Source organism: Pleurodeles waltl, chromosome 3_1, assembly GCF_031143425.1.
Source record: "Pleurodeles waltl isolate 20211129_DDA chromosome 3_1, aPleWal1.hap1.20221129, whole genome shotgun sequence".
Taxonomy (NCBI): domain Eukaryota; kingdom Metazoa; phylum Chordata; class Amphibia; order Caudata; family Salamandridae; genus Pleurodeles; species Pleurodeles waltl.
This window is the reverse complement of record NC_090440.1, coordinates 550,699,929-550,727,747: the sequence shown is the minus strand read 5'-3', so window position 1 is coordinate 550,727,747 and position 27,819 is coordinate 550,699,929. Positions and strand designations below refer to the sequence as shown.

The window sequence follows — 27,819 nt, the reverse complement described above, 5'->3', positions numbered from 1 at the left end:
ATGTGTATTTTTTTTTCAAATAAAAAAAACAGACCACATTCAAAGGAACACTTTAAAATGTTTATGCAAGATTACACCAAACGGTAAACTATAAAAGAAAATAGACAGGGCGAATTTTGTGCGGAAAGTTCATGCATGCCCATTACACCTAGCTAATTGCTGTAACTGGGGTTTGAGCATGCACAGGAGCTTACTGGAAATAAAAAGAGGACTAACGATGTCAATTGCACCACTAAATTATATAAACATATCTGCCTTCACCTCGCAATAACTTGTGTAATGTAACTGATGACCATATAAAGAGCTCCAGGTCAAGTTCCTGCTATATACAATTGCAAAATAAAAATGTGAATAGATGGAAAAGGGTGTTAGCACCAGTTAAATTGACTGCAGAGCTATGCATGCAGAAGGAAAAGGGCGTTAGCACCAGTTAAATTGACTGCAGATCTATGCATGCAATTATTTGTTTTATTGATGATAATTGCAACATTTCTTCGAAACAGGCTAAAATGACTGGAATCCCTGTACCTGAGAAGCTTTTGCATCACAAATGACATAGCTTTAATCAAATGACAATAGGGCAACCCTGCTTCACCTTCTGTCTTGCTTAATGTCCCCGTGTTGAAATGACAGCTACTAGGAAAGCACACACAGTTTCCACGGGCTGTGTAATAAATTGTGCCCTGTTCTCCTAAGGGATCACTCACCTTGGTGTTTGCTGCTTATCCAGTCGGCTCTGCCCGCGTTGCACACTTATTTCTTGCCACCACGCTCGCAGTATACCCTGTCTGCCCGGGGCTCCAGTTGTTGTAGCCCCTATGCTTCTGAGGGGGCATGGAAATGCGGGTAGTTCAAACTGTTGAAGGAGTGGGCTTTGGCTGTGCTGGTGCAAGGAACTTAGGGCCAGATGTATCATCACGGCCCTTTGCGATTCGGAAATTGTGAAAATTAAGAAATCGCTATTTCCGAATCGCAAAGTGCCATGTATCGCTAATGCTATTACCGAAACGCAAATTGCGATACCAGCCCCATTCGCAGCTATGGGCCTTTTGACCCATAGCTGCGAATTTTTTTAGCATTTCCAAAATTGCGATTTCTGAACCAGAAATCGCAATTTTGGAATTGCAAAAGCCCAGGGTGCTAGGGGCCTAAGGCCCCCTCTGCTGCACCCCAAAATAATTTTTTGCTACATGTAAGGTACACACATGCCAAAAGGCCATGTGTGCTTTACATGTAAAATTTAAAAATGCAGTTTAACTGCATTTTTTAATTTTGCACCAGGTTACCACCTGGTTGCAGATCATGGTATTTTGCATGTACAAAGTGCCATTCTGCGAAAAATCGCAATTTGCCATTTTTTTGCAGCATCGCCTTGCGACCTGGATTTTGCGAATCGCAAATTGCAGCTCGCAAAATCCAGGTCACAACGCAAGAAATCGCAATTTTTGCGATTTCTACTTTGTGGTCTGCGAATGCCTTTCATGCATTACAGACCACTATTTTGCACTCGCAAACGGCCGAATTTACCGATTCGCACCGTTTGCGAGTGCAAAATATTTTCATACATCTGGCCCTTGGTGAGCGCACAAAGCCTTGAACTCTGGGCTCTGGTTCTTGTGTGGCTGGGTGGATGCCTTCTGGAGCAATGGTGATGTCTCTTCGGGTGCAGCAGCCTGGCGATTTTGAGGGGGGGGGGCATATTTTTGTAACCTTAACCAATCACCCTAGTGCGAATGACAGCCGTCAAAACCATTATTATACGAATTTTAGCCCGTTAATCAGTTTTTTGAGTAGGTTAAAGTTGGTTAGCAATCAATATTAAGGTTCAGTTCATGTACAGATAGATGCAATCATAACAACGTTTTTTCAAATAATTGTAGGATACTCACATGGACTACTTAAGATAAAAGCACAGAGGAATCATGTATGTAAATGAGGTGACGGTGGATAGACGTACTGGCTCGTGGCCGACGCTCAGGCCAGACCAGCCAGCTGGAAGAACTGAAGTGCACAGTGCACTAAGGGATACCCTGTGCAACCGATACTGCGTGGTTAGTTTCAGGACGCTTCTGAGAATCCATATTGTATCATGGCATCCAGGAGGGCTTTTGCACGAAGTATTCAGAGTGGAGGACAGAACCCAGACTGCTGTATTTTACAGGGACTGCAAGGCATAAAGGTAGGGAGGTAAAAAGCATATTTAGTAAAACGTGACCATTAAAGTATGATGCCAAATTGAAGCCTGTCCAGTGTTTCACAAAAGAGAAAAATGAAAGGTGCGGTGTTGCAGCGGCCACCCTGCAGCACGGCTGTAAATTAAAAGTGAAAGCTTGCTCTGTTGCCGGCAGCGGGCAGAAGTGATTTTAGGCAGCCTGCTCTATTTTGGCTGCGAGCACTAAGCAACAAAAAGAAAAGGAAGAGCTGCAAACAAGTTGTGCACATACAACTAAAACGGGAGGGAAGACCAGACCTAAGGCTGGCAGGTGCACTGTTCTTAATTGTGATATATATGCTAATAGGAGTTACCCTACATATTACCATTAATCAGCCTGATCGTAATCAGGCCCAGGTGTCTTGATATGCTCATAATAATGTAGCTGAAACCCTTAGGTAGATCTCAAATTTTGTTTCATAGTGCTTTACGCACCTTTCTCTGCCAGTACTTTGTGTGAAAGGTCTGACAATTTGTTTTGACAATGGGAAGCTGTACGGTTGTAGGCCGTAGTATCTGCTTTTCCCAAGGGGATTTTGGCAATAGCAATACCTTTCTGGAAGGCTGGACTGTAGACAGTGAATTGATCTTTATCAAATACTTATTTGGTTGTAGCAAATAAAAGAGCCATGCATACCAGATCAAGGCAATCCTTGCTGGCTATATGCATGAACCCGACAGTATTTCTTGAGATACTTTTTTTCAGCCACATAATCATGGTCAAGGGAACAATAGTTGGTACATTCTTGCTCAATATGATCTGTGCCTCGGATGTTAACTTTTAATCCCAGGATATCCTATGTTGGCATGTGAGAACATAATGGTTATGATGACAATGTAGATAACAACATAATTTGTTGAAAATGCAAAGCTACAGTAAACAGGGCAGGATAGCTCCATGCAATCTCAAATCATCAAGGTGGTACTTGCAGAGTTTCTTGATTTCAGGGATAGTCACAAATCTCAGATGATAAGATGTAACCCCTGACCACCCTAGATACCAGGGCATGCCGGCTGGTATGGGGAAGATGTGCCCAGTGAAGACAAGGACCATGGGAAGGCTTCCTTAAAATGAATCCTCCAAGGTCTGCACATCTTCTGTCATCCAGGATGGATGATCTTTAGTTATTCGTATACAGTGTTGTAAGAACCTGCATAGATTGAAAACTAGAGGAACATAGAAATCACTGTTAAGGCCACAACTGTTATGAGGCCAGGAGGATAGCCCAAATTAAAAAGTGAGATCACCCTGTGATGTTTCTCAGTCCGAGTCCAGGAACAGGTACCCTTATCAGGTTCATCGGTACTATGAAGAGTTTCCTGCCTATGCATATGGTCCGAGAATTGTTGCTTCTAAATTCTCTACATGAGCTGGGATACCGCTCCACTCAATTATAAATTACCAGGTGCTCTTGCACCAAGATTTCCAGATTGCGGCAACACTGTGCCAGATCTTACAGGCTTGAGAATCCAGCCACTAAAATTACATGCGGTTTTGACTGAAAGTACAGCCTGGAACCTGCCCCCGCCTGCCCGCCCTCTCTAATGGTAGGGGAAAGCACAAAATACCCCCTCCAACCTGACACAGCTTCCCATGTGTTCTGGTGCACTCCTTGCCTCCCACCCAGAACCCCGTTGCCCACTCCCATTTACCTCCTACTTAGAGTTGGTGGTCAAAGGGAGTGGGTTTCTTCCCAGAATGAGTACACAGCATGCAGTTTTGACGTGTTAATGCCAGATCCACATGTTATTCCTCATTCCTGTGACAGGCACTCAGAGTAGCCAGATTCCCCTCACACATTAACCCTGCACATATGTCTGTTTACCTCGTAATCGGGCTTAATTAAAAAACAAAGGGAGTAGCCATCGACTGGCAGAGTATGTGACATCCACACTTCATTGCACTCCAGTCGGTTGGGGTCCATGTGTAGTCAGCTCAGTCTTAATACCAACCTAGATTCTTACAGGTATTTGTTTAAAGCAGGTGTCTCGAACCAGTAGGTCATGAGCTACCAGTAGTTCTCCATGGGCTCTGTGAGTGGCTCTCCTATGTGCAGTCCAGCCTACTACAATATAAGCTTTTACTGGTTGAATTATTATATGAATGCCAAAATTAAAATTCATGTATTCAAAATGAAATATATATTCAGTACTCATAAGGTGTTGTTTGTAGAAAAATGGCTACATTTGTCATTTGAGTTGGAGAAATGTATTATTCACATTATTACCTTGGTACCAGGAGTGTTGCAGCTACAGTTGAAATGTATTACCTAATTAGAGGCATTCCAATTAATAACACTTTTATTTTACTGCTGGCAACCCTGCCTAATGAACTGATGTGATCACTGCCAACAATCTTGGATGGGGTGGTCACTAAATCATCACTGACATTAGTAGCTCATGATTATTTTTATTGAACATAAGCAGCTCTTGTTACTGAAAAGGTTGTAGACCCCGGGTTTAAATAATCTATGTATATTGGAAGAACACCGACTTGCGAGCTGGATAGTTCCTTTAACATTTGCTCAGTGTTCTGCTTGGATCAATCATAGATTTCGAGCTTTTATCGTGCTCCTGGCACAGTTAACTTAAACTCCATCCAGACTGGTCTATCTATAATTCTGATACATGGGCTTGGACCTTGAGAAAGCTCTCAATGTGGGAAGAGATGTCTTTTGTTTACTTTTTTAATTCGAATTAGACTTTTGGCCATTTGATGGCCTAAAAAATTACTTGTTTGGAACTTTGTGCGCCCCTGTTTTGATTTTTACTTGTTTTATATTGAACAATACCTGCACATGTTGAGATCAGTCAATTAATGGAGACTCCGAGGTTTTTCATGTTGCAAATAGACAAAGACTTACACTCGTGTCTTTTAAGATGAGGCCCTGCTTTATCAGACTCCCAAATGCTTATTCGTGTGTTTGGATACTTGGGCTACTGTTAATAATTAAAAACTCTCATTCATTTAGCCTCTATTTGGTGCTATTGCGCCATCTGTCAAACACTGATAGTTAGTGGCAGCTGGAGGAAGTGTAGATCCTCTGTTATTTGATTGTTGATCCATTGCTGATGGAAGAACGCATCTGGCATTCTTTGATTGTTGCTAGATTACCAATGGAAGCTCATGTCAGCCAAGTGTTGATTGGTTACTGGTCAATGGGGGGAGCCCAAGACTGCCATTAATTTAGTGTGGATAGGCAATTGTGGAAACTCATGTCTCGGTAGTAACTGTTTATGAGTTCTTGGTTAAAGTTCATATAAGTCATTAATTCTTTGCTGACAGGTTATTAATAGAAGCTTACATCTGCACTCCTTTATTGTTGGTAGGTTGGTGGTGGGAGCACCCTTTGAGATGAATGGACAGCAAAGAACAGGAGATATCTTCAAATGTTCAGTCGGCAATGAAACAACAAGTGATTGCGTCAAACTTAACATTGGTAAGTAAAAAACATGCTTTCTTTATGCACCTTTTTCCAGTGCTTTTAGCTGATTGCTTCCTCTTCTATAACGAAGTGTATAGTCCTCTTACTTGCTGCAATCCGAACATCACTTGTCCCTTACTTATGACTCGCCACACCCTTGTTTTGTATACATTTTGAGAGTTATCCCAAGCTTTATGTCCTATTTCTACTCATAGATACACGGTCAATAGTGTCCGAGGTCTAACCTTGATTGTTCATTTCCAGAAGAAAAAAAAAATTCTTTTTTACTGACTCTCACCCACTCTAGTAGTGGCATGCCTCATCATCAGGTCTACCCCAACCCTTAAAAGCCAGGGTGGGCTCTATGTAGAGAGGCATACGCTTCTCCGCGGATGGAAGTTTGTGGCGTGTTGGGCCTCAAAACAGTCAGCATTCTGACTTTCTGTCCTAACCATTTTTCATCACATCGACTGAAGGCCGGGTATGGGGTGCATTGATACTACTGACAAATAACCTTTATATCCTTAGTGTGTGACTACGAGGGCATGCCCCCATACTCCCTCAGAGAATTCCAGTGGTTACCCGTGATGGGTGAGTGTACACACTGGATTGCTGCACTATATATTAGCCAGTATATATGTGTGTGTATGTGTGTGTGTGTGTGTGTGTGTGTGTGTGTGTGTGTGAAAGGGGATCCCCAAACAGAGAGAATACAATGCCTAGATTTATCACTTTAATATAGTACCCAACACCAAAATATAAGAGCAATCTTCAGTAAACACTGGCATTTAATTAAATCGGGTCCAGTGGTGAAGCCACAGATATCCAACACACCTACTATTACATATTGCGGAGCACACTCAATGAGGGATTCTTTGGTAAGAAATAGCACAGAGGTATGTAAACCTACCAATTGTCTGTCACTATTTAAAGGTTTTCCCAAATGCCATAAATGTAAAGCGTGCAAAATTGGCATTAACGTGGAGTAGGTGCAATCACATTATTCTACAAAAACAATAATAATTAAGGGGCCTTACAATTGCATATTAGAATACGCTGTGTATGTATTAAAGTGTGAATGTGACTTGAACCACGTGGGTAGCGCCAAATTACAAGGTCAGAAGAGAATACCTCTACATCTTAGAGCGGTGGACAATAAAGATTGGTCCTATCCAGTAGAAAAACATGTGCATGATGCCCATAATAACAACATCAGATTGAGAGAAGAAATTGAGACAACGTGAGAGTAGATACATTGCGCTATTGGACAGCAAAACAACTAAGGGACTCGATATAGAAGAGGAGCTATACACAAGTCTGTGATACAGTGTAATAGATATGTAGCTGATATTTGTTTTTTGAAGAGTAGATATACTACTGTCTTGGCGGACTATCATTAAGAAAATCAGTAAAAACAGCTTAATTCAGTAATACATCACCCACTGGGCAAGAAAATAAATTAAGGGGGGTATGGGAGGTGAAATTAACCCTGCTTGGGAGCAATGAATTTAAAGACTATTTGGTGGTATGTGCAGCTATGCTGCTGAATTGATAGAATAATAACGGATCTGGATAGGCAATACCCACTTGATAATGATTTTTTAAGACACATTAGAGCATCAGTAGCACATGAAAAAAAAACATTTGAGAATAGTGACATCATTGGTGGAATAATAATGTGATATCACGTTTGAATGGTAAACAATGAAATATCATAATCATAAGCATAAGCATAGTAATAGTAGTAATATATAGTTTTTTCAATGTGAGGTGTGGCATCTACATTACTGTCTTAAATTGATTTATTTTGAATTGGTAATTTTTCCCTTTATACTGGTTGCTACCATTATCTTGTTGTCCTGATGATGACCCCGCCAAAGTACTCTATGTAGCGTCAAGACATTGATAAAAGAAAATAGTAAACTAATAGGATTTGTTAGGATGTACACAATGTATTCTAATTTTGAGTTGTGCTGAGAATCAGAATTTCACCAGCCCCTAGTTACATGTGTATATATGCTGTATATCATTTTTGTACAGCACCAATACACAACCTTTCACAAATGTCATTATTCACTTTCACTGCATCGTTTTTGGAGCACCTGCAGTGTGAAACAATGTGCTGAGTTAAACGTGCCGCATGACTTTATCCAATGGCATCTTAATTATATTATTTAGCCCGGGAGGTTTAGGTGTAAAACCTGTCCCCAAAGGGAACCACTGTTCTTTTGTTGCATTTAGTAGCCCAGGTTTCCAGAGTTACAGGGTTGCCCCATAATAGTTTGATGTGCATAGCCAAAGCAGCATTTTTAATGTGCTACTTCAGGGGATGAGAACAGCATCAGGCAATTTCTAGGTTTGGTCTGCACAGCATTTACACTGTGCTTGTGAAATCTCTTGTACACAAAAAAAACTTCAAATGGGCTTATAGTCTGCCCATTAATTACCATTACTTACTATTAGTTGGCTCCATGTCACTTTTGTTTCCTTGCTTCTTATTGGTCACCACCTCCTCCTCGCCTCCAGCTTCCTCCTCGGGCTTTGTGTGTGTCCTTGCCATTGAGCATGAGAAGTACAGCTTCCCTTTTTCCACTGCCCTTTGTGTTTCCCCATCCCCTACTTTTCTACTGCTGTCCATTGTATTTACTCACCTGCCCTTCTCCTGTTGTCTGTTGTGTTTCCCCTACCCCCTACTCTTTTCCTGCTCTCCATTCTGTTTCATCCTCCCGCTCTCTCTTGTGTTTCCCCACCGACCATACCGTTTTATCACTGGTCATGGTGTTTGCCCACTTCCTGCCTTTCTCCTGCTGTCCATTGTGTTCCCCCACCCCCTGCCCTTCTCCCGCTGTCCTATGTGTTATCCCACCGCCGTGCCCTTCTCCCATTGTCTGCTGTGTTTTCCCACCCTGCCCTTCCCCCACTGAACCCTCCCTTCTCCCATTGGCTGATGTGTTTCCCCTCTGTTCCACCCCTCTTCCACTATCGGGTGTGTTTCCCAATCCCCCACTTTCTCCTGCTACTCGGTGTGTTTCCCCATCCCTCTGACATTCTCCCACTGTCTGGTGTGTTTTGACGCACCCCCTGCTATTTTCCAGCTGTTCTGTGTTTTCAACCCCACACGCCCTTTTCCCACTGTTAGAAGTGTTTTCTAACCTCTGCCCTTTTCCCACTGCCCTGTGTGTTTTAACCACCCCGTCCTTTTCCGGCTGTCTGGTGCATTTTAAAGGCCTCCTACCCCCTTCTTGCTGTCTGTTGTGTTTCCCCACCCCTGCCATTCTCTCGCTGTCCGCTGTATCTCCCAACCCTCGCGCCTTTCTCCCACATTCTGTGTGATTCCCATCTGCCCCCACTCTTCTCTCGTTGTTCAGTGTGTGTACCCACTCCCTCATCCTCCTCCCACTGTCTGATGTGTTTGGCCACCCCTGTCCTTCTTTGGCATTCTGGTGTGTTCCCCACCCCCCTGCCCTTCTCCCGCTGCCTGGTGTGTTTCCCCATCCCCCTGCCCTTCTCCTGCTGCCTGATGTGTTTCCCCACCCCACACTCTTCTCCCGCTGTCTGGGTGTGTTTCCCCATCCTCCAGTCCTTTTCCCTATGTCTGGTTTGTGTTTTGAACCCCCACCCATTTCCTGCTGTCTGGTGTGTGTCCTCCCACCCTTCTCCCAATGTCCTGTGTGATTTCCCACTCTCTGCCCTTCTTCCACTTTCAGGTTTGACCCTACCCTCTGCCCTTCTCTCATTGTACGGTGTGTCTACAGTCCTCTCCCCTTATGTTCGGTGTGTCCCCACTCCTCTGCTCTTGTCCCAATGTCCGAGGTGTATTTCCCCACCCCCTGCTCTTCTCCCACTGTCCAGTGTGTTTCCTCACCCACCCACCCTTCTCCCACTGTCCAGTGTGTTTCTCAACACCCTCTCACCCTTCTTCCGCTGCCCAGTGTGTTTTCCCACTGCCCATCTCCTGCTGTCCAGTGTGTTCCCCCACCCCTCTCCCAATGTCCAGTGTGTTTCCTCACCCACCCACCCTTCTCCCGCTGTCCAGTGTGTTTCCCATCCCCGCTCGCCCTACTTCCGCTGTCCAGCGTGTTTCCTCACCCCTGCCCTTTTCCCACTGTCCTGTGTGTTCCCCCCTGCCTTCTACCTCTGTCCAGTGTGTTTTCCCACCCTCCTGCCCCTCTCCCACTGTTAGGTGAGTTTCCACACCCCCGCCCTGCTCTTGCTGTCTGATGTGTTTCCGTGCCCCACCCTTCTCCTCTACATTGGCAATACCAGCCTAACTTCTAAAAACATTGACGGTAATAAAAGAGAATAACAGGAGAGGCAGCTTAACTGCAAATAAATTATAGCAATTTTGTTAAGAATGGCACCTGCTCTACAGCACTATGAAAGGGCAGAACCTGTATTACGAAGCAATATATAAAAAAACAAGCTATTCCCAGACTGCCCCGACATGCACCAGACAAATAACACTAGGGGAGAGGATGGGGCATAAGGGTCAGAGCTGCTGACTTTGGAGTGGGGGAACACAGTTTGAGTCTTGGCGATGGCTCAACATCCTTTGATTCTGGACAAATCATTTAATCTCCCCTTGCTACCTAAAATGAATGTGTTATTTTGTAATATACCTGGTGCTCATGTAAAGCATTGTGATACCTTTGTATTGAATTCACGCTAACTGAACTATATTTGAAGATGCTCAATTTACATCCAAAGGCTAGATTTGTTTTTGCTATCAAGCTTGAGGCCGTGAAGTGCTTGGGTCTTGAGTCATAACTCCTTTTCCACATTTTGGAGACAATATCCTTCGCCATCTTCTTGCCTAGAACTAACTTATGTTCTTGGTTTATGAACCTCAAGAGGTTATCAAGAGTGGGTGCTATCGCCTAATGTTTAGCTCTATTCAAGTCAGTTGGTTAACGCACCAACTGCAGAGGTCTCGACAGAACAAGAATGTCACAGATTACAATCCTGACATAGCTTTTCCCCCTCTTCATCTTTGCAAGGTCAATGCAAATTAATTATAGTGATTTGGTTAAGAATGGCACCTGCTTTGCACCGCTATGAAATGGCAGAACCTGTATTACCAAGTGCTATATAAAACAGACTGCCCCAACACGTGCCAGAAAAAGAACCTTAGTGGATGGGATGTGGAGAAAGGGCCTGAGCTGCTGACCTTAGAGCTGGGGAACACAGTTCGGGTCTCGGTGCCAGCTCAACATCCTGTGGTTCTGGGCAAATCGCTTCAACTCCCCTTGCTACTAAAATGAATGTGTTCTTGTGTAATGTAACCGATAGTCTTGTAAAGTGCTGTAATACCTTTGTATTGAGTTTGCGCTATATAAACCTGCAAAAAAAGAAAAGCGCTTCAATACCTGTGTCGAGTTCGCACTACATAAAACTATAAAATAAATGAATAAAAAAGCCCCCACAGACATCGCAAAGAAACAGCAAGATGCCCGAAACCAAGAAACTACATTCTGCCATGAGCGAAGTGGTGAGGCAAAAGGAAAACTAGTGCGCCACACTAAGGTACATGCCTGAGCATGCAATAATCCATGTAACAGAGTCAGTCTCCAAGGTGGTAACAAAACTGCCTCAAGGCGGGACAATCAAAAAGCATTTACCAACGACATCAAGGGATTTTTGAAAGGCAGGTCCAAGAACAAATGAAAGTGATGGGTGTGAGATGAGCATGGTGCAATGCTTGACCTAAAAATGCCTGTGATGGAGAAGCCTTGTGTCTGGCAGTGTGCTTCCCTTCTGCGTTCTCTTGGAAGTGGAAGCGTCTGCTCTGGTGAGGTGTCCAGTCTGTCTGCCCGGAAGTGGACTGCTCGTCCTGGGAACAGATGGACATTATTGAGGCTGTTAGAGCTTGCACTTTATTGACGTCTCTGTGAATTCTTTGACAGAGACGGAGGCTGCAGGGGCCTTTGTTACGCCACTGCCCATCCCCAATTTGGCACCGATGACAAAGTCCATCTAGGACCTCCATCTGCCCAGTAGCTCTTCCAGTCCCTGTTCAAAGACCTGTGCACATCCCAGTCAGGCAGAAACACACCAGTCCAACATAGTGGTCATTTAAAAGTTAAACTATTATGAGGGAAATGGATCAACGCTTTGCAAAAGAGACCCAGCATAAAATTATGTTTTGGGATTTACTTTTCAGCATGAACAAAAGAAAAAGAAAGTGTGCTGATGGGGCCACCTCATTTTGTCTGTGCATGCGTACACGATGACATAATTGATGTGCATATGTCACTACGTAAGCACTCGTGCGTAACCATGCTTTTCCATTTTTCAAAATGACATGAGTACTTTTGTTTTTATTCACCAATCCTAAATGGATCAATAAATAAATAAGCAGAGTGAAAGAACGTTTTTTATTTGCTATAATACATTTTTAGAAAGGGATTTAAACAATAGGACTACACACGAGGGAGATACATTTCAACACACATGCAGTGTGTTAAGAAACAATAAAAAATGAGTTCCCTAAAAATGAGCAGTGGAAGGACACAATTAAAGAGACTGTACTCCAAGGGAGGGACAAACACATTAAGGACAAGGCAAGCTATTGAATAAGATGAGAGCAAATAAGAGTGACAAAGAGGCCAACAAATGGTAAACAATGTGTGGGCTTTAAGCCATTGAAAGTTGCTGATAAGCTGACAACCAGGCAGCTGTGCTGTCTGGTAGAATCGGATTAAAAAGCTCTCTTGCTGTCTTTGGGGAGGTGAGACAAATATAATGAGTAACACATTGCTGTCACCTCGATGCACGCAGCTCCATCGCTTGTTCCTCTTCATGATGCAGTCTTTCTAACTAAGATTTTGTTCCCCAAGGAAGAGTCACCCTTTCCAACGTGTCAGAGCGGAAGGACAACATGCGCCTGGGCTTAAGCCTTACCACCAACCCAAAGGACAACAGCTTTGTGGTAAGAATGAACATATCCTCTTTCTGATAATACACTGGACTGACTGAGTGAGTGACTCCTGCTTTCTGTGTGTCACTGTTTGCATCCAAATCAGTTATTAAACTACTCTGTGTACAAATCTGACCTAATTTCAAACTACTCTTTGTGTACACATCTGTCCTAATAGCAAATTATTCTCTGTGAACAGATCTGTCCTAATGTCAAACTTCTGTACGTGTACTGGTCTGTCCCAATGTCAAACTACTCTCAATGTAAATATCTATTAATTAATAAACTTCTCTTTGTACATGTCTGTCCTAATGTGTAACTGCTTTCTGTGTAAATACAGGTCTGTCCTAATGTCAAACTACTCCATGTCTACAGATCTCTTCTAATTACAATCTGCTATCTCTGCACAGGTCTGCCCTGGTGCCAAACTACTCTCTGTTTGGAGTTATGTCCTAGTGGCAAACTGCATTATGTGTACACCTGTGTCCTAATATCCAACTCAATTCGGTTTACAAATCTGTTATAATGTCAAATTGCTATCAGGGTACAGATTTGTTGTAATATCAAGCTGCTGTCTGTGTATGGTTCTGTTTAATATCAACTACTGTGTATGTGCAGATCTGTCCTAATGTCAAACTACTGTCTTTGCACAGATCTGTCCTAATATTCAACAACTCTCTGTGTACAGATCTGTCCTAACTTCAAACTGATGTCTCTGCACAGATGTGTCCTAATAGCAAACTTCTCTATGTGAGCAGAACTTTCCTAATGACAAACTTCTATATGTATACAGATCTGCCCTAATGTCAAGCTTCTGTATGTATGCAGATCTGTCCTAATATCAAATTACACTCTGTCTGCAAATTTGTCCCAATATTAAACTTCTCTCTGACTTTCTATGTATGCATTTGCCGTAGAGCAAACTACTCTCCATGAACAGATCTGTCCCAGTGCCAAACGTCTGTGTGTGTGTGTACAGTTCTGTCCTAATGTTTAACTGCTCTTGGTCCACTGCTGATCTGTCTCAATATCAAACTGCTCTCTGTATACACATCTGTTCTAATATCAAACTGCTTTGTTTGTACAGATCTGTCCTAATGTCAGACGGCTCTCTGTGTACAGATGTCTTCTAATATCAAAGTGCCTACTGTGCGCACAGATATGTCCTAATGTCAAACTACTCACTGTATAGAGCTGCACTTAATAGCAAACTTCTGCCTGTGTACTGTTCTGTCCAGAGGTGAGGATGCTGTCTGTGCACAAGTCTGTCCTAATATTAAACTACTCCCTGTAAAAATATGTGTTCTAGGTCTACCGTGGACGGAATGCAGAACCTATCAAACATTCACCCCAAGTCACAGATCTGGATTTAATCCATCAATTATTTTGCTCACCATGCCACCCCAGTTTGAACCCAGCCTTATGCAAATCAGTCTTGACCCTGTTCCTCATGGGAACAGTCCAGCCCAAACTGCCATGGCCAGGTCCTCCCTGGACTGGAAACAGACATCCTGGGACCGGTTTCAGGGTTTCACCCTTCATCAGCCAGGCTAGTTTGAATCCAGTGGCATAGTGAGCCCGGGACCCACGTCTGGGCATACCCGACACACTTATGGCGGCAAAAGCAAAGCAAAACACAAATGATGGGCGGAATGCGGAACCAATCAAACATTCACCCCCAGTCACAGATCTGGGTTTAATCCATCAATTATTTTGCTCACCATGCCACCCCAGTTTGAACCCAGCCTTATGCAAATCAGTCTTGACCCTGTTCCTCATTGGAACAGTCCAGCCCAAACTGCCATGGCCAGGTCCTCCCTGGACTGGAAACAGACATCCTGGGACCGGTTTCAGGGTTTCACCCTTCATCAGCCAGGCTAGTTTGAATCCAGTGGCATAGTGAGCCCGGGACCCACGTCTGGGCATACCCGACACACTTATGGCGGCAAAAGCAAAGCAAAACACAAATGATGCGCGGAATGCGGAACCAATCAAACATTCACCCCCAGTCACAGATCTGGGTTTAATCCATCAATTATTTTTCTCACCATGCCACCCCGGTTTGAACCCAGCCATATGCAAATCAGTCTTGACCCTGTTCCTCATTGGAACAGTCCAGCCCAAACTGCCAAGCCAGGTCCTCCCTGGACCGGAAAGAAGCATCCTGGGACCGGTTTCAGGGTTTCACCCTTCATCAGCCAGGTTAGCTTGAATCCAGTGGCATAGTGAGCCCGGGACCCACGCCTGGGCATACCCGGCGCACTTTTTGAAAACTACGCTATATGTACACCTCTACCTTAATATACAACTAATATCTGTTTACAAATCCGCTATAATGTCAAATTGCTGTCTGTTTACAAATCTGTTCTAGTGACTTCTCTTCATGTACTGCTAACATCCAGCTGCTGTGTACTGATCTGTCAAAATGCTCTTAGTGAGCAGATTTATGACAAAGTCCGGCTTATCTCTGTGCACAAATCTACCCTAATATGAAACTGTTTTCTAGTACCAATGATTCTGGCATCAAGTTGCTGCCCATCTAGAGGCCCCCCCAGTGTTAAGGGTGTCTGGATGTGCAGACCTTATATCGTCCACATGACCTGCATGTGCAGTGATCTGTGCATGTGAAGGCCCTAGCATAAACCTCTTCCCTGTGCACGTGCTGTCCTGCCTGGCAGGCTGCCCCTGTGTACAGACACCTTCTCACAGCAGACTGGTTGTGCAGAGATTGCTCAGTTGTCCCGTGTTCAGCTATGGGTTATGAGACGATAGTCACCGGAAGTGCTCTGCCATCATCGTTCTCACCCTTTAATTGTGCACAGGAACACGTCAGCTCGACACTGGGCACGCCGCTGCCCCTACCGAGCACTCCACCACAGATCTGACCATCCCAGACCTCCAGTACTCCAGCCTAATGATGCCATTCTCAGCCCTCAACAAACCCGGCCTAAGTAACGCTCCACCCCAGCCCTCTAGAACTCCACCCTAACTCCCAACCCGCCCCACCGCAGCTCGTCCTGTCAGCCCCTCCCCAAGACACTGGAACACGGCCAACACTGCTCCTCCATGACACTCTCACCCAGCCCTCCAGTGCCACCCAACCCTTCACACACAGCTCTTCTCTGGCACTCTCACCCAACACTCCAGTACTACCCCACCATTCACACACAGCTCTTCTCTGGCACTCTCACCAGCCCTCCAGAGTTACGAGCACTAAATAGGTCCTCCCTAAAGCACTGCCCAGTCTCCAGAACTACAGAGCCCCACACAGCTCCTCCCTAGCACTCTCACCGGGACCTCCAGAACTACAGAACCATTCACAGCTCCTCCCTAGCGCTTGCTCTCACCCAGTACCTCAGAACTAATGAGACCTGCACAGCTCCTCCTTGGAACACTTGCCTAGCCCTCCAGAACTACCATCCCTTCGCAGCTCCTCCCTAGCACCGCCACTCATCCTCACAGAACTGACAAACCCTTCACAGCCCCTCCCCATCACTCTCACCCATCAACCAGAACTACCGAGCCCTTCACAGTCAGTGCTCCCTGGCACCCTCACCCACCTTAACACAGAGCTTCCACCGAGCAAGGTGACCACCCCCTCCAGTACTACCCAGCCCTTCACACAGCTCTTCTTTGTCATTCTCACCGAGCCCTCTAGAGCTACCGAGCCCAGTACACACAGTTCCTCCCTAGCACTGTGTGCGAGCCGAACCTCAATATTTGAAAATACTCCAATTTGTTTACCTTATAAGTTTGACTCCAAAATGTCCAGTTTATCTAGTGCTTAGGGACTACACTCCTCTTTAAATACACTCCTCATTAAAAATACTTAACTTAGCAGAGTATAACATAATAAAATATGGACGTAATAATAACTGATTCTAAATCAAAAATAGGGCAAAATAGATTTATTGTAGAACTATTAAATGTGGTACGAAAATAAAAATGTATAAATCACCATTAAAGTCCGAACACAGAAGTACAGAATCCTAAAACAATCTTAGTAAAAACCCTAACTAGTCAAACCCAAGATTTAAACTCATAAAGAGTACTTGACAGCTGCTCAATAGAAAATCTAAGAATAAATTAACAGAGCCCCAGAAGGAAAATAAAATCCAACATCATGTGCCCACAGAAAAATAAAAGAGCCCACGACCCCAATACTGAGACAGCTCACGTAAACTATTAAAATATTCTGCAAATTTAGCATGGTATGATTATGGCAAGAATTGCATTGGCAAATCAGAAACAACAACGTAATATTCTAAATCTCTAATACTAACCCATTCCTTAAGGTAGGTGAAATCTTCCAACTCCTCCCTCACCAACTACTCTCCAGAGATGTGCAACACAAAATTAAACATTTCTTAAACAATTGCTCATTGATTTAACACGTCTGCAACGGACCTTCCAGTAGAAGTCCTTGAAAATGATACTTTGGGTACAGGATGGGAGCTTCATTCACAACTGTACATATTTGAATATTTGACGTCATTCACTTGGTGCTGGAAATGAGGGGGAAAATTATCTTGCAGAGGAAAACTGATTGGGAGGGATACATGAGCAGGAGCAAGATTAGCAGAACACTAGAAACTGCATCCATTTTTAAATAAATGGTGTGTATCTCATAAAAAAGCAGCATCATTTGTTCACACTGTTAATTATAATTCCAAATGACTTAACAAACTTATTTCAAGTGCAGCATCATTAATTCATCGGTTACAACTCTATGCATCATTCAAACCATGTATTTGAAGAAAACGTTTCACACAATATTTGCACATTTTTGAAGAAGTGCATGCAAACTGTCACACAGCCCTCCAAAAATACCGAACCCTTCACACACATCTCCTACCTAGCACTCTCACCCAGACCTCCAGAACTACAGAACCCTTCACAGCTCCTCCATAGCACTCTCACTCAGTCCTCCAGAGCTACCAAGGCCTTCACAGCTACTCTCTGGCCCTATTACCCAGCCCGGCATAGCTACAGATCCCTTCACAGCTCCTCCCTAGCACTCTCTCCCAGACCTCCAGAAATACAGAGCCCTTCACAGATCCTCCATAGCACTCTCGTCCGCCCTCCAGAACTACAGATCCCTTCACAGCTCCTCCATAGCACTCTCTCCCAGACCTCCAGAACTACAGAGCCCTACACAGCTCCTCCCTAGCACTCTCTCCCAGCCCTCCAGAACTACAGATCCCTTCACAGCTCCTCCATAGCACTCTCTCCCAGACCTCCAGAACTACCGAGCCCTACACATGTCCTCCCTAGCACTCTCCCAGCCCTCCAAAAGTACCAAGCTCTTCACAGATCCTCCTTAGCAGTCTCACTAAGCCCTACAGCTTTAATGAGCCCTTCACAGCTCATCCGTAGCACTTTTACCCCATCCTCCAGAACTACTGAGCCTTATGCAGCTCTTCCCTATCACTCTCATCATGCCCACCAGAACTACCAAGCTCTTCACAGGCAGTGCCTCTCTAGCACTCTCACGTCGTCCTCTGGATACACTGAATCCTTCACACATAGCTCCTCTCTCGCACTCTTTTCTGGTCCTCCAGGAATACTCAACCCTCCACTCTCAGCTCTTTCTGGCACTCTCACCAAGCACACCAGAACTCCAGAGCCCTGCACACACAGCTCCTTCCTAGCAGTGTAGCCCAGCCCTCCTGAAATACCAAGCCCTTCACACACAGCTCCAACTAGCACACTCACCCAACCATCCAGAACTACCGAATCCTCCACAACTCCTCTCTAGCACTCTCACCTAGCCCTACAAAACTGCATAGCCCTTCATTGCACCCCCTGGCACTTTTATCCACCACAGACAATTATTGAGCCCTGCACAGCTCTCCTGTCATTTCCATCCAGCTCTCCGTAACTACTGAACCGTTCACAGCTCAACTCTCGAGCATCCTCCCCCCAGAACTACCAAGAACTACCAAGCCCTACCCAGGTCCTACCTAGCGCTCTCTCCCAGATCTCCACAGCTACCAAGCTCTACACAGCTTCTCCCTAGCACTCTCAGCCTCCAGAACTGACCGGCCCTTTATAGCTCCTCCCTAGCACTCTCTTTAAAACCTCCAGAACTACTGAGCCCTTTACATGCAGTGCCTCCTCAGCATTCTCACCCCATCCTACAGAACAACTGTCCACTTCGCACACAGCTGCTCTCTAGCACACTCACCCAGCACCCCAGTACTGCCCACCCTTCACACATAGCTCTTCCCTGGTAGTGTCAGCAATCCCTTCAGAACTACGGAGCCCCGCACACACAGCTCATTCCAGCACTGTCACTCACGACTCACATACAGCTCCCCCCTACCACCCCCAATCATGTCTACAGTACTGACGAGCCCTTCACATCTTTTGTCTAGCACTCTCACAGCACTAGCGCTTTCACCCAATCCCTCCTTCCCGTAATAAAAATTACTTACACCTGAAAGGGCTGTGGTTGACCTCGCACAATGCAGTCTCCAACCCCCTGGAGTGTGTTTGGGGCCGGACCTGGGCAATGCAGGATCTTGTGAACAACAGAGACTTGCCCCTTTATGTCTATTTTTTAACATTTTTCTTAGGACTCATGACTGAGTCCTGAGTCCTAAGATGGCTGCTGCCACATTGTTTTTGATGTGGTGGCAGCCAATCAGATGTCAATATAAGATCTGTCGGCTCGCAGAATCCTCCATGGCATGATATATACAAAGTTTTTGAGTCTTAATTGCTCAAAAACTAATGAACAGATATATCCCAAATCACATAAATCACTTCCTTCTTCTGGGCCAGTACCTAGTTTTCTGCCAAATTAGGTGTAAATCCATTCAGGCATTTGGTCTATAGCTGTTTTTAAAGTTCCAATGGATAAATTAATGGGGAAAGCGTGTTTTGAGAGCGCACCCCCCACCCAAACTTTTTTCTTGGCCCCCAAAACTTTCCTTGTGCAAGCTAGACAAAAAGAAACTATATTTTGAAAAGGTCTGAGAAGATTCATCAAACAGCACCAAAGTTAGTAGCAACATTTGCAACATAAAAAGGTATTTGTTATATATTTTTTATATATGCATGTATATTTATATATCAATATATATATGTATATATCTTTATATATACATATGTGTATTATTATATGTATGTATATATATATACATATACACATATATATATATACTTATGTGTGTGTCTATAAGTATATATAGGTGTGTGCATGTATATATTCACTGAAAAAAACAAAGGTTAAAGTATCGTTATAGTTTGGTGAATATGTCAGTGACAATATTAACATTTTAAATTAAAAACTAAGAAATATGTCAGTTTTAGTTAGCAAAGCTAACTATAACTTTTGCCCCCACCATGCACAGCTTAGGACCTTCCATATCACATCACTGTTGACACGTTCTATGACATGATTTGACATCACTGCCCCCGCCCTTCCTCCCTGAGTCCTTTTCATCCCCTGGAACTCCATCCCCTGGTGCCAAATTTAGTAATGTAGGGTAGGAGGACGTGCAACCTCCCCTTCCTGAACCACATTCGAGCCTCTCCCTGAGCTCTGAAAAGGCCTTGGTGACCCCATTGCGCCAGGGCCACTACCATTTTAAAGGTGCAACCCTCCTCCCCAAGCCAATATAGGTCCTGGGGAGACCAGTCCGGGCCGAAATTTACAAAAAAATTGAGAGGAGGGCTGCACGGCCCACCTCCCTGTGCCTGTAAAGGTTGCAGGGAGCCCGTGGCTGAAGTTCACCAAAAAGTGGAAGGTGATTCTTAAAAAAGCCATGAGCGCCCCATCCCCCAGAGCCCGGTCTTTCCAAAAAGGGATGGGGGCCACCATTAATAGACCCCAGGACCCCATCCCCTGGGATCAACTCACTTGCTGTGTCCAAGGGGTGGGCTCCTCGGGACACAGCAAGTGATCCGGCCTGGGGGGCTGGGGTCCCCGGGGCCAATAAAGGTTAGGGGATGGTGGCCGGGCAGCCTCTCTCCCTTTAAAAAAAAGAAAAAGGAGTGGCCCTGGGGGATAGGGTCCCTAGGGCCTTGTCAAGGCTTGTGGAGGGAAGCCATGCAGCCCCTTTCCCTTTGGATGACAGCTTGGGCCTGGTGCCCCCCGGGCTCCCTGGGGCCTGTAATGTTTCAAAGAGGGGGACTCATGGCCCCCCTCCCAGTTTTTGTTGATTTTGGCCCTGGGGGTGGGTTTCTTGGGGCCTATAATGGCTCTGGGAGGGAGCCACATGCCTTCCTCTCCTTAATGAAAGAAAGCAGTCTCAGACTCCTTTTTGTTTTTTTAACCCCAGGTGGGGCCCCTAGGGGGGCAGGGTATCGCTACCCTGCCCCATATATGTTTTTTTATTTAACACTTCAAGACAGGTGACTAAGGCCCTCATTCTGACCTTGGCGGGCGGCGGAGGCCGCCCGCCAAAGTCCCGCCGTCAGGTTACCGTTCCGCGGTCGAAAGACCGCGGCGGTAATTCTGACTTTCCCGCTGGGCTGGCGGGCGGTCTCCTTCAGACCGCCAGCCAGCCCAGCGGGAAAGAGGCTTCCACGATGAAGCCGGCTCGGAATCGAGCCGGCGGAGTGGAAGCTGTGCGACGGGTGCAGTTGCACCCGTCGCGTATTTCACTGTCTGCACAGCAGACAGTGAAATACATGTAGGGGCCCTCTTACGGGGGCCCCTGCAATGCCCATGCCAGTGGCATGGGCACTGCAGGGGCCCCCAGGGGCCCCGCGACCCCCCCTACCGCCATCCGGATCTCGGCGGTCCGACCGCCGGGATCTGGATGGCGGTAGGGGGGGTCAGAATCCCCGCGGCGGTGCAGCAAGCTGCGCCGCCGCGGAGGATTCAATGGGGCCGCGGTACACTGGCGGGACCCCGCCAGTGGTGCCGGTCCGACCGCGGCTTTACCGCCGCGGTCGGAATCCCCATTGGAGCACCGCCGGCTTGTCGGCGGTGCTCCCGCGGTCCTCCGCCCTGGCGGTCAAAGACCGCCAGGGTCAGAATGAGGGCCTAAGTGCCCAAGTCCTGTAATGGCTGCCAGCAACATTTTTCTAAGGCCACTGGCTGCAATCAGAGCTCTCTCTCCTGCACAAGTCTGGCCGAAGGGAACAAAACCTCCCTGGGCCACTCAGAATGTTCCATTTTTAAATTGGCTCTCCCGGAAGATCCTCTTGCGAACCCAACCATCCAGATACATGTTTTAACCTTCATTTCTTAAAAAACTACTGAATGAATTTATACCAAATCACAAAAACCACAATCTGCGTACCAAGACCTAGCTTCCTGACAAATCTGGTGTAATTCCGTTCAGCAGTTTTTGCTGTTGCCCTGTCTAAAAAAGTATATGGAAAATGCACAGGTATTTTGTATTTTGGGGACCCCCTTTTTTCTTGGTCCCACGCTTGGCGGATCACCCTGAAACTTTCCATGCACAAACTAGTCAAAAAGTAGCACCTTTTTGGAAAGGTTTGTGGTGATTCATTAAACGGTGCCAAACTTATTAGCAACACTAAAAATGCTTTTCCTATGGAACAGCTACCCTAACTATAACTACCCAGTGGCAACTGCCACTGGGCAAGATAGGAACATATTCACTAAAATTAAAGGTTGCAGGAACATTATAGTTAGATTCAGAACTTACACACACAAATCCATAGAAATTCAGCTGTTACAGTTAATTATTTCAGGTAACTATAGCTCGTGCCATATGATAACAATAACTCGCGCCCCCACCATGCACAGTTTTATATCAATAATTTTATTGCAAACGTTGCAATGATATTATCAATGATGTCATAGAAGATGAAATTACTAATGTAATATGTGGTATTAGCAGTGCATGACGAGGGCATGAGTTATAGTTACCTTAGGGCATGAGTTATAGTTACATGAAATAACTCTAACAGCTGAATTTCTATGGTTTTGGGTGTGTAATCCGTGCAACTAACTATAACGTCCATGTAAACTTTGTTTTTTTTTGTGAATTTCTAAGGTTTTTTAAATTATATTCCCTAACTATAACGTCCCTTTAACCTTTGTTTTTTTGTTGTTTAAATTTCAACTTTTTTTTTTTTAACGTAAAGTAATATTTAATTACCATACGTTAATCCGTCCTCCACTGCGAGGGTGGGAGTGGCCACAGTCCCTGCAGCCAACTCCTCCCACATGCCGGAATGGAACCAACCCCACTTTACAGCAGGCAGGGAAACAGATGAACACTCCACCCTCAGTGGACGGAAGCATTTTTCCTGCTCCCGCTGGGAGTGGAGTTATTGTTTGCTGCTGCTTGATGGGAGTTGTGTTCTGTGGGTGGGACCTACGTAGTAGGTCCAGAGGGTGGAGGTCCCCAGGACCATTAATAGCTCCTTTTAAAGTGCATGGACTGGTCCTAAGGAGATGGTGGCCCCCGGGGCCAAAACAGCAAAACAGTCTGGCAGGGGGGCCGCATAGGTAACTGAAATCACATTACATCATAGAGCTGCAGAGCAAGACGCCTAGGGGATTGAACAGTGAGGAGGAGATGTGGGCATACGTTGGGTACATCTTGGTAGCAATAGTAGGGATGAGTCACTATTATATAATCCCTGCAGTACTCACCATTCAGCCATTCAGGGCTTACTACAGTTGGATCATTCTCAAAAAACGAAGGAGCACAACTAAAATGACTGGATTATTTTGGTAATCTAAGATTATGGTGGAATATTTGTTGAAAAAATGTCTTTAGTTTTGTATCAGTTTATGTTTAATTTTGGGCGGTCATTGTGCTAACAGCTGTGTAATATCTGAATTACATGGTGGTCCACGTGGAGAAGGTAAAACGTGGTTGGCGTCTACTTATATGAAGGGATTAATGTAAGTGGATAGGGGAATATTTTTTTATTAATACATGGTAAAATGGCCGCCACGTTAACTACTCTGCTGAAAGCAGCTGAAAGACAGAAAGTGCTTTTTTCCAAATTGTTGACCCTGGTCTCCCATTCAATGATGCTGAATTATCTGCTTAAATGCTGCAGCGATGCCAACAGCTTTGGCACTGACGAAGGCTAGGTGCCGAAACGCATCTGCCTTTGGCCATGCATAGCAGCGGTTGGCCAAAGGGCCTGGCCTGCAGCCAGGCCCTGAGGCCAACTCCCTATAACACCCCAACCTTGCACCGTGCATCACCTTCACCCATGCACAGCAGAGATTGCCTGCAAGACCTGGCCTACAGCCATTCTCTGAAGCCAACCCCACTAACCACCCAACCCCTTCCTTTGCACATCCCTTTGACGGTGCATGGCGGGAGTTGGCCACAGTCTCTATGGGTGTGAGAATAGGTGTGAGAGGGTGTATCTGGGGGTGAGAGTGGTTGTCTGGATACGAGAGTGCTTACATCAGTGTTCTAGTGGATGCATCAGTATGTGCGCGGGTCTGTGAGTGGGTGCATGAGGGTGTCAGTGGATCTGTGAGTGGGTGCGTGAGAGTCTGAGTGGGTCTGTGAGTGGGTGTGTAACTATCTGAGTGGGTGCGTGAGGGTCTGACTGGGGCTGTGAATAGGTGCATGAGGGACTAAGTGAGCCTGTGAGTGGTTGTGTGAGTGTCTGAGTGGGTCTGTGAATGGGTGCATAAGTGTCTGGGTGTATGAGTGGGAGAAAGATTGAAAGAGATAGAGAGGGACAAAGAGAGTGATAAGGAGACATAAAAAAGGAGGGAAACGAGTCTGGCTGTTCTCGAACGCTCAGTGTGAAGGTCTAGGACCTTTACACTAAGCTATTCTTTTTTTAAATTTTTTTAATTAGCCCTTTCTGGGCTATCTGGGACTGTGGAGGAGCCCTTAAGCTCCCACACTGTCCCTACATACTTTATATATATAAAAAAGCAGAGCTTTCATCCTATCAGGTAGCCTGTAAAGGGCTTGGAATAAAATAAAAAATGATATATATATACTGTTTGACAGACTATGCTGTCAGAAACCGTAGTGTTTGTTGTGGCTTGCCTGCAGCTTCAAAGCTGCAGTCAAGCCACAGGTAACAGCTGTGTCCCGGGAATGGGAAGCTCAGGACATAGCAAGAGCTGGCCCTCCGGGGTGGTGGTCCCCAGGGCCATCAGTGGCTCCATGAGTGGGGCCGCGCCAACCAAGAATACTTCGGGGAGGTGGCTAAGGGGATGAGTGCATGAGTGTCTGAGTGCATTTGTGAGTGGGTGTGTGAGTGTCTGTGTGGGTGTGCCAGTAGCTGTGTGAGTGACTCAACCACAACGGAACCTCACCTGCCCTTTTATCCAGTAGATTTCAGCTCAGGGAACCTATCCCCCAGGCCTTAAAATATATTTCCTTTTTTTGTGGAGGGGGGCTACGTGGCTGCACTGGACCGATCTCAGCACAGGGAACCCCATGCCCAGGGGCCCAGCCATTTTACCTGGGTGCCCCGTCAGGGCACCCAGTTAGCAGCATTGGGGGCTGTAGGGGAACCCTGAATGCCCCAGTGGTCCCAGTCTGCTCCCCACCTCCTATGGGAGATGACATTGCTGTCACAGACTGGGAGCTGCTAAACATGCAGCTCTCTGCCTATGAGAGCATTCCTTTCATCTTTTTCCCTGCCCGCATCTCTGCAGGCAGGGAAACAGACAAAAACGCCGCTCTCAGCAAGCAAGAGCTGGTTGAGAGCTCTTGCTTGCTGGAAGCAGAGTTGTGTTTGCTATGACTGGTGGGAGCTGTGAAAGTTCCCAGCAAGTCAGACCAAACAGCTATGTCCTGGGGGTGGGCACCCTGGGACATAGCTGTAGCTGGCCCTTGGGGGGTGGTCCCCAGGAACATTATTGGCTCCGGGGGGGGGGGCGCATACCCCCTCCTTTACTGAGCACGGGCCTGCTCCGGGGAGGTGGTGGTCCCTGGGGCCATATATTTTATCCCGGGGAGGATGTGGTTCCCAGGGTCGGGGGGGGAGTCTGAAAGGCCCCTCCATTACTTTAGGTTAGCCATGGGTAGGTGGTGGTCCCTGGATCATGGGGGGTCCATGTGGTCCCTCATTACTGTTAATTTGGCCCCGGGGAGCTGGTGGTCCCCTGGGCCTGGGGCAGCCTGGTGCTCCCCCAATACTGATATTTAACCCAGGGGAAGTGGGGTTTGGGGGGGGTTTGTGCAGCCCCCCATTGCAAACATTTAGCCCTCAATAAGTGGTGGTTGGGGCTGGCTCGGGGGTCTGAGCCCCTCCCCATTACAAACATTTAGTAGCGGGAGGTAGTGGTCCCCATGGCTCAATGAGCCCCAGGAGGGGTGCCCCATGGGCCCTCCTTTTTAAAAATAATGCTCACTAGGACCTGGCCCATCCGAGGTTTTTCCCAAAACAAGTGCAGGAGCCCACGCTTTGTTTTTAATTTTCACCAGATTTACCACACCAGAGTTAAGGAGTCAGGGTGTACCATTACCCTGGCCCCTTTACTTTCTTTTTAATCTTTTTTCAGGGACTCGGCTGCAGCTGAGTGCCAAGATGGCTGCCAACACTTCCTGGTTGAAGTGCTGGCAGCCAACCAGATATCAGCACAAGATTAGGAGGGTTTGTGGAGCCTTCACTTTCCTATATATACAAATTTGAAGTTTTATAATATCTCAGAAACTACTGAATGGATTTACACCAAATAACAAAAAGGGGGTGCTTTCTGGACCAAGTGCTACCTTTCTGCCAAATTTGGTGTAATTCCGTCAAGCGATTTGGGCTGCAGTCCTGTTTAAAAATCCTTTGGGAATGAACATGGGTTAAACACATTTTGGGACCTTCCTTTTTTCTCGAACCCCGCTTGACAGATCATCCCAAAACTTTCCATACAGAAGCTGAAGTGAGTATCAAACTTGTTTGGAAAATTCTGTGAAGATTCATTAACAGGCACCAAAGCTATAGGCAAGTCAAAAAACACTATTTTCACTGAAACACTGCAATGTTTTTAAGCATAGGATTAGCACAGTGTCATCCATGCCGAGGTAGAAAGTGACAAAGTCCCTTGCCATTTTTAAAGCAAAGTCTTTAGCATCCTGCCGTATATGCCGTGCACAGTATCCAAGCTTTGGATTGGTAAAATATCACCCAAGCCAACCCAGAATACATAAAAAGTGAATGCGTAAAAGGTAAAAGGCACCCCTGCTTCTCTGTTTTTTGCATAATTTATGCAGCAGTCTAAGCCTGATATATATATATGTATATGCATATATATACATATATATATATATGAGGTCCGATTAATCTTTCTTACCCTGTTCCAAGGGGTGAGGAGACACATATTAAGCTTTACATTACAGCAAATTACAGAGCAACCAATGGTCACACATTAAATCTGAGAAACCAGATAAAGTTCAAAGAGCTTTATTTCGGACTCAAAGTTAAACTTACATATATGAATCTCTAAATCATGGCATAGATATACAAGATCACCAAAGAAGAATTAAAGTGTTGCACAATACTGAATTTAATCAACATATGCAGTACTACCAATTCATTGCGATAATGCAGACCATAAGGAAAAACATTTGATGTATCAAGTCCAAATCCAAGTTTTCCTTTCCAACCATAAGTTCTAGACTGCCAACTATTCCAATATTTAGGAAATTTAGAGAGAATAAAGGGTCAGCACAACAGAACATATATAGAGGTTTCTGTCAAGAGAAGTGAGGCGGCATGAAGCCACATAGAAATTAAAGCCTGAGGCCTGTACCTCAGAAAGGCTTGCTCTCGGCAGAGAACAGGGGGAATCTGAATCTTACTACTAACTAAATCTTAATTCTTCCAAAGGTGACATCACATCCACAACTTTCACTTAAAAAATAAGATCACAAACCACAAATTGTAATTGGCACTTTAGCCTTCTGAGGTCTTCAGCATTCGTCCTTGGTGCACCCTTGTGCTTTGGAATATCAGAAGAGTTATGGCTGTCAACTCGGAATACTCCTTCCATGTTGATAAAACGTTCCTCCAGGCCTTCTTATCTTCCCTCACAATCAATCAATCAATCATAGCATTTGTAAAGCACAGCACTATCACCCCTAAGGGTATCTGTGCACTGAGGGTGCCATGTCTCCGGAGAAAAGTCAAATTTTGAGTCTCTTTCTGAAGTCCGCCACGGAGGCAGCTGTTCAGAAGTAGAGGGGCAGACTGTTCCAGGACTTGGCTGCTGTGTAAGAGAAGGAGCGGCCTCTGATGTGACTGCGATTGATACAGGGTGTGTGTGCAAGGTTTAGCAAAGTGGAGCCTCGTTATCTTGCTGGGGCATAGAATCTCAGTCGGTGGTTGATGTACGATGGCTCTAGGTT

At 45.6% G+C, this 27,819-nt stretch overlaps 1 protein-coding gene across 4 annotated transcripts in view; it reads left to right on the top strand.

Annotated features, from left to right (window-relative positions):
- The window catches only part of ITGA11 (integrin subunit alpha 11), a 574,736-nt gene that overhangs the window by 152,974 nt on the left and 393,943 nt on the right, over nt 1-27,819 (top strand). For 3 of the 4 annotated variants that reach the window (XM_069222912.1, XM_069222911.1, XM_069222913.1), the window contains exons 3-4: nt 5,543-5,652; nt 12,474-12,565. In XM_069222912.1, the coding sequence (XP_069079013.1) occupies nt 5,543-5,652; nt 12,474-12,565 (202 nt within the window). Of the gene's footprint in view, nt 1-5,542; nt 5,653-12,473; nt 12,566-27,819 lie in introns of those variants that run through there. The other variant, XM_069222914.1, reaches the window with a different exon arrangement.